This window comes from Aulonocara stuartgranti (genome assembly GCF_965226115.1).
Source record: "Aulonocara stuartgranti genome assembly, chromosome: 19".
In the NCBI taxonomy this organism is placed as follows: domain Eukaryota; kingdom Metazoa; phylum Chordata; class Actinopteri; order Cichliformes; family Cichlidae; genus Aulonocara; species Aulonocara stuartgranti.
Window position 1 is genome coordinate 16,031,394 of NC_138955.1, and position 13,731 is coordinate 16,045,124.

The 13,731-nt window shown below is 40.3% G+C and overlaps 1 protein-coding gene across 5 annotated transcripts in view; it reads left to right on the plus strand.

The window, feature by feature from the left end:
- alk (ALK receptor tyrosine kinase) overlaps positions 1–13,731 on the plus strand; it is a 417,876-nt gene that overhangs the window by 344,732 nt on the left and 59,413 nt on the right. For all 5 annotated transcript variants that reach the window (XM_082517110.1, XM_082517112.1, XM_082517111.1 and 2 more), the window contains 4 exons: positions 1,494–1,625; positions 9,421–9,555; positions 10,487–10,590; positions 12,685–12,857. In XM_082517110.1, coding sequence (XP_082373236.1) covers positions 1,494–1,625; positions 9,421–9,555; positions 10,487–10,590; positions 12,685–12,857 — 544 coding nt within the window. The remainder of the gene's footprint in view (positions 1–1,493; positions 1,626–9,420; positions 9,556–10,486; positions 10,591–12,684; positions 12,858–13,731) is intronic.

Here is a 13,731-nt window from a genome sequence, read left to right on the forward strand (position 1 = left end):
CTCCACATACAAAACATGTTTCTGTGACCGCTTCTTTCAACCTATAGTGAAGTGTAGCATAAAATTGAGGAAAATCCTGTCTCAGAGTTAGTCAGTATCACCCTGAGACACTAAATCCAACTTTGAGGATGGACTGTTGCATTTCTTTATTATCAGGGTGTCCAAAAAGCATTCTGAAAAACTGCCTTTGTTGAAGATTTCTTGCTCTTAAACGGAATGCTTATTTTTTTCCATCTCCCTACTGTCGCTAAGTGGTTGCTTATAAGGTGTCATTTGGTTTCAGTCTGTTATGCTGGTGCGTGTTTATCATATAAATTATATAAATGTGCCTTGAGATAACTATTGTTGTCACTCGGTGCCATCTAAATAAACCTAAATCAATTCGAACAAAGAGTAAGGGATTATAAAAGTGGATTTATCCTGCAATTTAACTTGGTCTTGCATATTTTCTGCAAGCCTGTGATGCAGAAATGGTGCCAAAGGTTTTATCATCATGTCACGCAGAACATAATGCAAAATGGAAAAACAAAAAGTTAATTCATTACAAACTTCATGATGAAATTTTGCCCGAATAGTTGTCTCAGCTACCAGCCTGTGCTGCACGCTGCCTCTCCTGCCTTGAAATCGTTATCAGGCTTTAACTCCAAGTTCATCTGAGCAGAGAACAAATCTGCATATTACAGATCAAGGGCAGACTACAGTAGGCGCAGCCAGTCAGTCATGATAAGAATCACTTCCCATTTTTTTTTCCTCCATGAGAGACGTTGGAAAAAAACAAGATTCCCATCAGTGTACAGTTTTTTTGTTTTTTCTTTCCGCCTGTCTGTTTTGTTCTCTTTGCTGTGATCAGTTTCTGATTATTAAGGTGAAGGTGAGATATCACTTTTCTGATTTGCATAGATATGAAAATGCTCCTGGTTACAATTGAGTTGCTGAGACCGGTGATATCAATTGGTGCCTTTGTTATTATGTGTGTTCTCCCACTCCATGTGTATCTGCTAACTGTATCTGGGTCATGTTTTTTTTTCTTTTCTCTTTGGTGTTTGTGTTCCTTGTCTGATGGATGTGTACTGTATTCAAAGCCAGATGTTCATACTGCGTAAGCCAAGTTGATCATGATGGTGCTGGCAGTCAGCTGATGTAACACAAGGTTTACACTCAGGGGTTATATTAGCCGTTATTACTCACTGATAAACTCTTATGTCGTAACCGTATATTTATCTGAGTCAGCAAGAAAATAACATATAAATAACACATCAGTCTGAACTTAAACCTAAATTGGGAGACATTTTTCCTTCTCTCCAAAGATGAGGGGTTTTTGTCATTTGTTGTTTTTTGCAGTGCATTCTTTTGATTCTGCTGCCAACAAGCAAAACATCTCCTAAACTCTACCTGAGCTGTGAAAATGCTTTGTTTTCACACACAGTGCCAAAGTGCTAGAATATCTCCTGCAAACCATTATGTCAATTTCTATTTCTTTCTTCTCTGTTTAGCATCCTCGCCCAGCATGAACATCACACTGGAAGGCCAGTACCACTGTAACAACGGGCCTGAGATCCCACTGGACAAACTCTGTGACTTCAGTACAGACTGCCCGCTCGGCGACGACGAAGGCAACGTGTGTCGTGAGTACACCCTACGCACGGGCCGCTGCCCTTTCTGTGTTTTTGGATAAAAACAGCGCACTTGAAGTCGGTCAGCTGTGGTGAGCCTCCTTTAATGAAGCTGTTGCTTCCTGCCCAGCAGAGCAGCAACGGAGCGTCTTCATGAGCTTTTCCTGAAAGAGAAGCACAGGGAAAGGCCAATAAAAAAAAGCCAGCTTGGCGAGCATTTCTCACCCTTGACATATTCTGTAGCTGTTATTTCTATCTCTTTGCACATTTGTTTTGTGCTTTTCTCGAGGCCTAGGAGGAACACTACCAAACTATGCTGACATCTCATTCACAAGTGAAGTCCCCCAGGCCTCGCTGTTTGTGTGTGTCTATGTGCGTGTGAGTCCCGAGGATCTTTTTTTAGTCCTACCTGAATGTATTTGTGTTGTTTCTGTGACTTATAACCACGCCGTTGAGATCTTTAACCCCTACATATGTTGTAGCTTGATTTCAGAGTTCTTCATCCATACTATACTGAGCAAAATTAATTTGCCCACAGTGCAGGTCAGCCTCCCATGTGGTGCTTATTAAAATGATGGCTGCTCCCTCGTGTGTATAGGTTTGCTAACAATGAGAGCTGAAAGATAAGAGGGTGAAAATCCCAGCCAGGCACCGTCTCTCTTTCTACTGAAGGAGGACTTATCAGTCCTAATTGGCCTGAGGGGCTAACTCAGGGGTATAATCTCCATTTGAATACAATGTGTATGTAACATTTTGATTTCATAAGATTTACTTGGACATCTGAGCATAAGTAACAATCAGTAAAACACAAAGCCGGTTTGTACACGTCGTAGCAATATTCCTGAATTGTGTTTTCAAGACATTAATCAGACTGGTGGCTGCACACTCGTACATCAGTAACAAACAGAGCATGGAAACTCATGTGTAATATTTGACACAAACTAATGGGTTCTGCAGAGAGAGGCTGATTGTTCTGAGTGCATTTCTGCACACATTTTCCACTTTGTGCTTTTGTAATGCTGAGAGTGCATGAAGGCATGAAGGCCAGCTGTCATTTGCTCTGAATTAAGGTTCTGTTTCCGTCTCTGCTTTTTTAAAAGTAACAGTCTTTATCCTTTTTAATTAAGGACAAGGGCTAATTATCCATATGTTCATTCCTCAGTCTATCCTTGCACTTTTCTACTACTGTAGCTTAAGTTCTATATTTGCTCCATTTACATCACTACCACTTGTAATAATCACCCCTGCTGGCTAAATCACAGCGTTCCCTCTCTGATACGGTATTGTCTGTGATATCCACAAGTTATCGTCACTGGATTTGATCTATTTAAATCCTTCATGAGCTGTTCAAAGTTCATTAACGGGGGGAAAAGCAGAAAGAAGGCCGGAGGAACAAACTTAGCATGTGTCAATCACAAAGATTCCTGACATATAAGAACAACCAAGTCCCTGTGGCTCTTCCTCGCCATCCTACTTCAGCATCATTACACATGAACACATCCTACACTCCTTGTTAGAGAACTTCCTCTGGTTGGCCTGAGTCTGCTGAAATTCTGCAGACACCCCACTTCTTTCCAACACTAGTTTACCATCTCAAAATGCTGTTAAAGCTGGATCCATGTAGGAATTCACAGTACTGATGTTTGAGACTCTGCTGCAGTATTGCTAGTGCTGATGGTTTTCTTTGCTTGTTTATCTGTGATAGCTTTGATTGCCTTTTTGGGAGTCAGTCTGCTATCAGTTGGTGACTGCATGGGGTCAAGTTTGCTATTAGATGGAGTCTGTTTGTGATGATAAACTGGAAAAAAAATCACAAATCAAATCAGAGTCCAGCCAGAATCTCATAGATCTGAAACAGAAATTCCACTAAAAATGTTGACGTAGTTGCTGCAGGACAAAAATTTTATTGCAGTATGACGTAGCTCGATCACTTTGTTTTTCCATAAGAATATTTCAGCAGAATGCAACCACTTGATTTAAGTCCCCTGCTGCAAAGAGATACATTACGCTCACTGGCGCAGGCTGACTCTGCTAGTTTGGAACATGTTGGCAACCTTTCTGTGTTTATTAATGACGCAGCAGTTATTTCCAGACTTTCACCAATCAGTCCGAGTCACACCGTGAATGTTTGGAGACAGGTTGCCTCCCACCAGGTGTCTGGTGCAATCACGATGCGGTAGAAAGTTGCAAAATTGAAGACAGATTTCTTTTAATTTTCTTTTCTTCTCCTAGCGTGTATGTTGATGACACCGCAAGAGAAACAACAATACTGGTTGATCGTTTAAACGGGTTCAAGACACATTCTTATGGCAGAATAATCGTAGTGAAGTGCTAGTTGTTTTTCATAAGGAATAATAATGCATTAGGGTGGGACTGTAACCAAGAAAAATGGAGGTGAAGCTACTAATGTGCTTGTTACGGTGTCTGTTCTCACCTAAACCCTAATGATTTTGTAAACTGTTTCAGGTCCCCTGGCTCGCCAGAAAGTGAAGTTTGTACCATGCTACCCACCTTGCACCACATTTCAATCCAGAGTCTTACACCGTAACACATCTGATCACTTATCTTGTTTCGACTTTCATTTACAGTTGCTCTAATCTGTCATTTAAGAATGACAGATTAGAGTAACTCAATGACAGTAACGTATTCTGAATACTTTGGATTACTTAATATATTAGAGCAATTAGAGCTCAAAACTTTGATTTCTGAAATTTATTTATTTTTTCCTTTGCCTGTGCTGCACCTCTCTAACAGCAAATCAACCTGACAGTATTTTCCTTAATGCTGCCGACGGGCAAACAAAGAAATGGCAACTACACACAGAAGCCCCACCTCCTTTGGCAGAGGTAGAAAAATAAAGGCACAAAAATTTATTTTTGTAAGGTGCTTAGCGAGTCATCTGTTGGTACAAAGAACCATCTGCCAGAAAGTTAATTGGCAAACTGGTTCAAAACCTTACCAATATAATGTGAAAGTTAAAAGAATTTGGTGATCAAATGTATCAGAAACAGCCCTCTGATCAAGTAACTAAAAACATTTGTTGGCCTCTAGACATATCATATTCATCTCAGTCAGGCTGTCGAGACTCAAAAGCCAGATTGAAACTCAAGTTCAAGTTAAGTGTGGGTTTTTTTTTATGACTTTCTCTACAACGTACTGAAAATAGAAGATTGGAGTCAGTAGTCAACCATTGCTGATATATTAGACAACCATATATACATATATATATATATATATACATATATATATATATATATATATATATATATATATATATATATATATATATATATATACATACATACATACATACATACATACATACATACATAGATAGATAGATAGATAGATAGATAGATAGATAGATAGATGCTTAACCCTAAATACTTGGTTAACAGTAGTTGAGGTTTCATTGATGGACATTAAATCAAAATGTTGTAGCCTGTAATAATTCGATGAAGCCCACAAAGTCAGATAAGGAGCAACGGGCAGTGTTGGGAAGGTTACTTTTAAAATGTATTCCATTACAGAATACAGAATACATGCCCCAAAATGTATTCTGTAACGTATTCCGTTACGTTACTCAATGACAGTAACGTATTCTGAATACTTTGGATTACTTAATATATTATCATGCTTTTTACAACAACGTGAATGTACTATTGCTGTGTGATTTATTACTATTACTGAAGGTCCGCAACTCCGAACCGTAGTAAAGGGACCTCTGACTAATACGGCGGGGTCCCTGTCGGCTCGTAGCCGAAAAATAGCTTTACTTTGTTGTGTGGGTCAACTTTTATTGCGACAGACAGAGAGAGGCGTTGAAAGACTGCTCCAACGGAACTTATTGTTTTCGGAGGAAAACACGAACACGGTGTACAGTCGAGTCTTACTAGCTTACTTACAACTGGGCTCGTCAGGCACTCTTCTTGGCTGAAGTGGTTATTATTATATTTACATGCTTCCAGCTCCCGTTTTTCCTCGATGACAACTCCTACCTTTCCACTCCCCTTTTTCTCTCTCCCTCCTCGCGCTCACAGACCCATAATATTAGTGATGGGACGTTCTGTATCGAGGCTTCGGAGCGTGTGTCGAGTAATGGAGGGGGCGTTTCCGCGAAGCGCGTATCGAGGCTTGCTTCATTTATGGGAGGAGCTGAAAATGATGACGTCCGAAGCCTCGCTGCCCGGCTGTACCACGTGACTGGTTCATGAAGCGGTTCGAACTTTGCCGCAAATAATCATTTTCCATACTGCCAGCATAAATATACACAGTATACTGCCATCACTACAATATACATGTTTTACACACTCCTTTTGTTGTTGACATTTACAGGCTGTGTGCAAAATGCCACACTCTTCAAATTCATGCCAGCTATTATTTTTACGTCCAGTAGGTGTCCTGCTAGAGCAAATGAAGCTTCATGAAGCTTCGCGTTGGGGTGAACCAATTGGATGAAAAGCTCCAGTGCTTCATGGGGCTTCATCTGCCCATCACTACATAATATGTATGGCAGTCCATTCTCCCTGCAACACGGACTACACTGGCCATGATGCTACATTCTTTAGAGCTATGCTTGTAGCATTCTGCCTGTTAGCTTAGCACAACAACGAAAAGGCGCTCTCTCACCCAGGAAACACACAGTCGCAGAGAGAGAGAGAGAGTGTCGCCCTGTAACCATGGCCACCGTAACGCTGCCGCCTGGAACAACAGAACGTAGCTGTCAAACAAAACCCAAACAGTCCTGACCCGCGACAAAATGAAACAGGAAAGTACCGCAGTGTAATCCATTTATTTCAACAAAGTAACTGTATTCTGAATACCACCCTTTTAAACGGTAACTGTAACGGAATACAGTTACTCATATTTTGTATTTTAAATACGTAACGGCGGTACATGTATTCCGTTACTCCCCAACACTGGCAACGGGTTACCTTCATAATTTGCTCACGGGCATATGCAGAGGCTCCGTGTAATGGGGAGAAGTCAAGTAATCAAGTTTTAGTTTCACCTCAGAGGAATAAGATGAAATTCTCGCTGCTCGTACTCACAGACATCTTTGCTTCACATACTGAAGGACACAGGAAGATTTTATTTGTGCTTCTTTTTGTGCGGCATTTTTAGCACCAACCAGGTCAAAACTCCTTCGCATGGCATTGTGTCTGTAGTGATTAGCTGCTTTAAAAGCACTCCACTTGCTTTTGTTGCTATACTACAAAAAAAACCTGACAAGTGTCCCAAAAAACATCAGTGCAGATTGTTATAAACTGTCTTCTTGTCAAATTGCCATGACAGACAGCACTGAAGTCGTGTTGACATTCGAATGAAAGTGACATTATAAAGTGAATGACATTGATAAAGATTAAATCATCACAGATTCCTCTATGCAAGCATGATATGAGTTTAAATCTCTTCCCTTTGTATAAACAGACTTTCTGTCTAAGGCGTTTATGTAACAAGGACTGACTCATCACAAGACAGGCAAGAACATGAAATATTCTTATTACCCACAAAGTCCAGAGAAGCTTTTTGTTTACTTCAGAAACATCACAGGAAATATCCCCATGAATTTGCTGTTGCTGTTAGTGTTTAAAAGTAAAACTGCTCTTTTGGTGTTTTCTACAATAACAAAAAGCATTTCAGAGCTGATGTTTTTGAAGAAAGACATTTTTTCTCCTTGTTTTGCTTCCTAAAAAATACATGCTGTATGATCTCTCCTCAAGCCAGTTTTCCTTCCCATTATCTGGATGAGGTTATTTCCAAAAGCATAGCGGTACCACATCACTCAGTCTGTAACAGGTAATAGGCGCTCGCAGACAGGAACTTGGGATGAAAGGAACATAAAGAAAACTTATAGAGGAAACTTTGAAACTTTGAGCTAAAGTTGTTTAAAAATTCAGCAGTGCTTTAAGTATCTAAGGACATCTCATTGTCCTTCTTGGAGGACGGTGCTAACTTCAGTTTGACTTGTTTGGGCTCAGCATCATTTGATGGTGTGAACTGACTCAGCGAGCGATTCGTCTATTAAGCCGGGAGCATTTTGTTGCACCCGAAAGAAGTGAGTGATTTCGTGAAAGACTGACGTGCCAGAGTCAAATCAGTTTTCTGCCGGCCCAACGTTAAAGTAGAAAGGGTGAAATTGGCAGAGTATGCTTGTTTTATTGATGTAAGTTAATGCAGTCTGAAAGCCAACGGAGTAGCTTTTTAAAAAAATCCTTGTTTAGCCAAGAAGTAAAACTTTTCAGGTTAAGAATCTCAAAAAGGCCAAGTTATAACAGCATGTATGATTGACTCTTGTCATTACGGTGCATTTGCAGCGATTCACTGACTTTATTATTTTTTAAATCTGTTTTCTGTAAAGAAGCACAGGATGAAGAAAATTGTCCTGATAATGAAAGATTGAATTTAAAAAATGTGCCTTTGATAGAACACTAGGTGTTGAAATACTTGCTCTACCAAAAATTGTTTCTAATTTTTTCTGTCAGTTTTAGCAGAAGACGAGAAATGGCTTTTGGAACTCAACAGTTTTGCACTTATTTGTTATGAAGGATTCGTGTGCCAGTGAAAACCATGGAAAATTGTAGAATTAACCATTTTTCTCAAAACATTTTACTGGCCTGAGGAAGTTTTAGAGAAGTAAATAATCCCATGGAAACTTGCTTCAGAAATATCTGTATAATAGAGTGCGTGGTTCAATTAAAATTAACTGAGAGGGAGAAAAAAATCCATACTGATTAAATAATACCGATGTTTGGGGAGATTAATTGAGTCACTTGACGTTATGATGTTCTCTGTGTGGGGTAACCATCACATTTGTAGCTTGTACTTTTACAAACTTTAAATTTGCACAGCACCGGATAAATGCCAACTCTAATAATGTCTGGCCTCACTCGAACAAGTGTGAGCTATGACTTGAGAAACACCAAGACCCAGGAGATGCAAATTGAGGACAGTATAGTAGAGTTCATTTATTTCTCCAAACATTGTTGCCTCCCAGTCATTTATGTTAATCAGGACTACATAATGGGTTTGACACATTTTATTCAGTAAACATCTTACTGGTGTGTCAGCCTTACTTAAATATTTATTTTTTATTAAAATTACTAACTTATTATGGAATTTATTATAGCATATGTCACAGCATAGCATCGTAAATTGAGTTGTTATCTTTCATGTATGCACAAATGTTTCAGTCAGAGAAGGGTAATTGGTAAGCACCTGTATTGTGAGCTCTGGTTATGAAACTGTAACAGGGAGACACACTCCTCTCTTGGCTTGTGTTGTACCCACTACACAATCCAATAATTCCAACGTTTTCACTGTATTATTGATGTGCAGACTCACTTTGCTCGTGCCATTCTGCGAAATTTCGAACTGATTGGCATCCCAAAAGAAATGTCACCATCTCAGCTTTCTCATTTCGCCTCAGACTCTTTCCCATCTCCCCCTCTGGACACATCAGGGCTCTTACATTTTCTGCTTCTGTTTCTAGTGTCTGTCTGAGAGCCCACCTTCACCACAGCTCAGTCTTAATTTCCTCCAACACATCAAGTCCTGTGAGCCATTAGTCTGCACCTCTTGTGCTTCTCTCCTCTCAACCTTCCTGCCTTCACTGTCGCTCATCTCCTTGATCGCCAGCCTCCACCCTAGCCCTGTCCTTTTTCTCCTTGAAAATTTGGCTGGCAGTGTTCACTTCACTTTCTTCTTTCACCCTGCTGCTGGCCCTGTCCAGTCATTATGTGCCCCCCTCTTTTCTTATCTTCTTTGCCTCTCCTCCCCTGATATATTCTTTCCTGTCTCTCTCCAGGCCGTTTTCTCAATGGCAGCTACTGCTCTTTTGAAGAGGGCGAGTGTAGCTGGCAGTCAATAACAGGCCGCGGTCTCTCCTGGAAAAGACTCCAGTCACCAGTCAAGGCAACCAGACAGACCTGCCCATCATCAGGTAGCTCAGACACGGCTTTTATCACATCACGAACACAGCTCCGATCCAACTGTGAGATGACTCGTTTGCAGGCTCTTTTAAGTTTGAGCAGTGTGACCTCATTGAAACTGACTTCAAACGAGTTATCGGGGCTTTTTTTTTTTCACTTGATCTTAATTTTGAATATTTGAGTCTTGAATTTGTGAGCGTGGAAGGAAAACACAGCCCATCTCGATATAGCTCAAGCATGTAGACTCTTGTGACTCCAGTTAATCATCAGTGCAGTGACTCAAGTGGGTCTCATGATGCAATTTTAAAGTCTTGCTTTGCTGTGGCTTGTTTTTGTTCTCAACTATTTGCAGATCTCTCAGTAGAGTGTGGGGGGAACTATAAATGGAGAACTGTAATTTTACACTGTGATCGTAACCTTTGGGGTGAGAGTTTAAAGCCTTTAGTTTAATCAGTTATAGTTCAGAATAGAGAAAATTCAGGGGAAACCCATCAAAACTGTCACTAGATTATTATTGTCACCTTTCTAAATTTTCACTAAGATATTGTAAGACAAAATATCAGTATTCCAATCTTCCTTTTGTTATAATATTAGCAATACGTGTACTGTTATACCATGAGTATTGTGGTTGACGTTTCATGACAGTATTCTATCAAGTAATACTCTGTGATCCCCACCCTTAGAGCTTTAAAATGATCTCAAGTATAGCCAGTGCTCTGCCCTGCACTAACAAACAACGTGATCCAGAAAATGCCTAAAGTTTTATGAGCTTTTCCTTTGTTCCTCTTCTCCATTATTTTTTTATTGAATTCACCCAGGTAGGTTTTGAGTAACCTCGCTGGCAGACAAATGGCAAATAAATAAATAAATAAATAAAAAAAGATTTTACATTTCTGACACTTATCTTTGTTATGGATGTGTGTGTGTGTGTGTGTGTTAAAGGTGCTACATTCACTGTGGAGGGAGGCCAGTCTAAAGGTCAGCGTGGCTCAGCATTACTGAGGAGTCCTCTCTTTCCTCCTCCTTTAAGAAACTCTCCGTGCACCGTGAGTTCCTCCACATACTGCTCACTCGGTCTGTCTTTCCAGTCTCACATTCAGAACAAACCAAGGGCAAATGTTACAAACTACCAACAACTGCTGTGATTCTTTAAAAAAATGTGGCTTTGTTTCTAGTTGATAATCATCCATATCTCAGCTGAAAGGACAGCTGCCCCTAGACTTTATCAGCAGGTAAAAGCCCGGGACTTGGTTGGAGTGTGTCCACCTGATTTGTTTTAAAAGCAGCTTGAAATAGTGCAAAGCTGAATTTTAACCCCAAAATAATTTTTTTAAAAAAGAGAACAAGAATGCTGTCATTGTTAGCTCTTTAACTCTCCATGATGCAATACTTACCTGATGATATACACTTTATCTTTAAGCATGATACACGGCAGATATGCTAATGTTTGCAGTTTAAGTTTTAGCAGGTCAGTACACTTGTTATGGATTTGTTAGGCAGCTAATTCCAGCTAATACATATTACACAATGTAAGGCTCTTTTTACTTTGAAAATGTAAGATGAGTTCAATCAATCAATCTTTATTTATAAAGCACTTTTCATACAGAAATGTAGCACAAAGTGCTTTACATGGTTAAAAGCAACCCACCCCACCCCATCCCGCCCTCCAATTCACTCCCCACACTCTCATTAACATAAGCGGTCATGGATACATACACACAACTTAAATAGCATTTTTATGTTTTTGAATCAGCATATAACCTTGACTTACTTTATGTCTTGAATATGATCCCAGTAACATCTTTAGAAACCAAGCAGTAACCAGCCACGACAGCTGGTTAGCACTGAGCCATCTGTATTTCCTGTGAGACCCTGAGAGACAGTGAGGCTGACCTCGTCAGTCACAGGTTCACACATATCGCAAGTGATGCATTATTAAGATCGTGATATGCACAGAGCAGGTCTCCAGGTAAAAAAAAAAAAACTTCTGTACTTGACATCTTGATTGATGCTGCTGCATCTTTGATTAGTCAGATATTAATATTTCTCAGCACAGCGAACTTTGACCTTTTGTGCACATGGAGGAAGTTAAGTTGGATATGCTGAGCTGATTAAAAGGTCAGAAAGGTCGTAAAACAAGAGAACAAGTTAGCGCAACTTTAGAAGAAAAACTCGATGGAGGAGAAAAAAAGACGGGAAGGAAAACAAGAAAAACAAAACAACAAAAGTGATGTTTCTGCTTCTTAAGGTGCACATCAGAGGTGTCTTAGGTTTGTGGAGAGCAATGCAGGCCGTGATGCGCCGCTGCTCACAGCTTCTTGGCGCGCAGCCAAAGATTAGCAATGATTCCAGATTAACGCTCTAAATCTGTCTCTCTACACTGAACCGGTGCTGTTCAGCCTGGCCTGTCCGCTCTTGGACAACTTTGTTGAGGATATTAGCTTTGGGTATTAGCTACAGGCCGCTTTCACTTTCATGTTATTCCCAGTGTGCACGGTGCGGCGCCTGTAATCTTGATGTTTAAATGTTCACCATGTGGTCTCTCAGTTGATAAGAACCAAAACCTGCCATCCACTGGCACAATCCAAGCATTTATCCTAAAAGTGTTGAATTTAGTCATCAGGCTTAAGCCAGCATCTGTTCCACTTAAATGGTGAAACAAGAATTATGTTCTTGGCTTCAAGAAACGCTGGAGAGGGACGTGGTCACATCCTGAGACTTGCTTTTGCTGTTCAATTCTCGTGACAGCCTGTGTGTTGTTTAATTTTCAGCAGGTTTAGACCCAGCATATCCCTCCTGGAAAAGACAATGTTTGGCTGATATGTGATGAAGCATGCAGGCTGCAAAATAACTCAAATTATAATCCTGATTGAATTCTATTAATCTTAGAATAATTAGAAGTGAACAGATGGTTGTTACTGATTAATCTCAGTGCAATTTTAAATGCATTCCCCCTTGACTGATAACACATTTGGCTGGTTTCCTTCAATTCTAAAATGCTCAAAGGACGTTAAAGTTGCTGGTGTATTTATAGTTATATTTATACTAACACTCGCTATATGTCTCAGAAATCATCAGTGCAGCTCTGTTTTAACCTGTAGTGCACAGTGATCATTTCAAATCCCATCCTACTTTCACAGGTGCGATTCTGGCTGTGCTTCGCGAACTTCCAGAAGGGGGCGCTGTCTCTGTGGATCGTGGAGAACAGCACAGGCCCCGACAAGCCGCGCCAACTCTGGCATTCAGCCACTCAATCCAAATCTGAAAGAGGCTGGAAACTCGTCGCACTTCCCCTTTACGGGCTGGCAGACTGGTATGACAAGTGCTTGCCTGTTTCACCGCATGTCAGGCAGCTGTGATTATATCGAGGCAACGTGTTTGGACTGTCTGAAGGCATCAAACTGACAGTTCCACTTTGAAGTGTTTAAGAGCAGTCATCGTCAGTCATCCGACTCTGATCCCAACAAACCTCTGACATGCTCACACAAATACTAAAGCGCTCCCGCTGCAAAAGAAGTCTTAAGAAACATGATAGAGAAGTTCTTCCTTATAAATGCAGATTTTCAGCATTTTCATTCCATTTTCTGGGAACATTTCCTCTCAGTTTCATAAAACTAATGAATCCCATAGGGAACCCATTCTTATACAATGGACCTGCCATGTGTACGCTTGTACAAAATATCCACTCTTTATTCCACTTGTCTGTGATGAAAAAAAGATAAATCAATACACAAGGCTCTCTCCACTCGCTATGCCTTCCAATTAGCTACGGCCCTGATTTCCCCTCACTGAAGAGAGAAATAAATAAAAAATAGAAAAAAGTAAGAAAAAAATCACACACACAAGAAACTCCAGATACGGTATTTCATCTCTGTTTGCCTGACTGGGGGTTTCTTTGCCATTCAAGCTTGGATAATCCTGCTCTCCTGTGAGTGATTAATTTTTGATTCCTGGGTTATGTAGTCAGCTGTGCTTGTGCTCTTAATTAGAATGTCATGTCCGTAACCACGAGGTGAACCTGCCAGACTTTGCACATTGACCTTTGTAGAGCTTAAATAGAATCAGAAACACAGCTTAAAGTGCAGGCAGAAGTCAGGGTATAGCAGAAAGTAAAGAACATGCAGAACATGTGGGCTGGCATGGTGTAATGTACTGAACAAAACCCCAAATAAATCACAGTGACACAA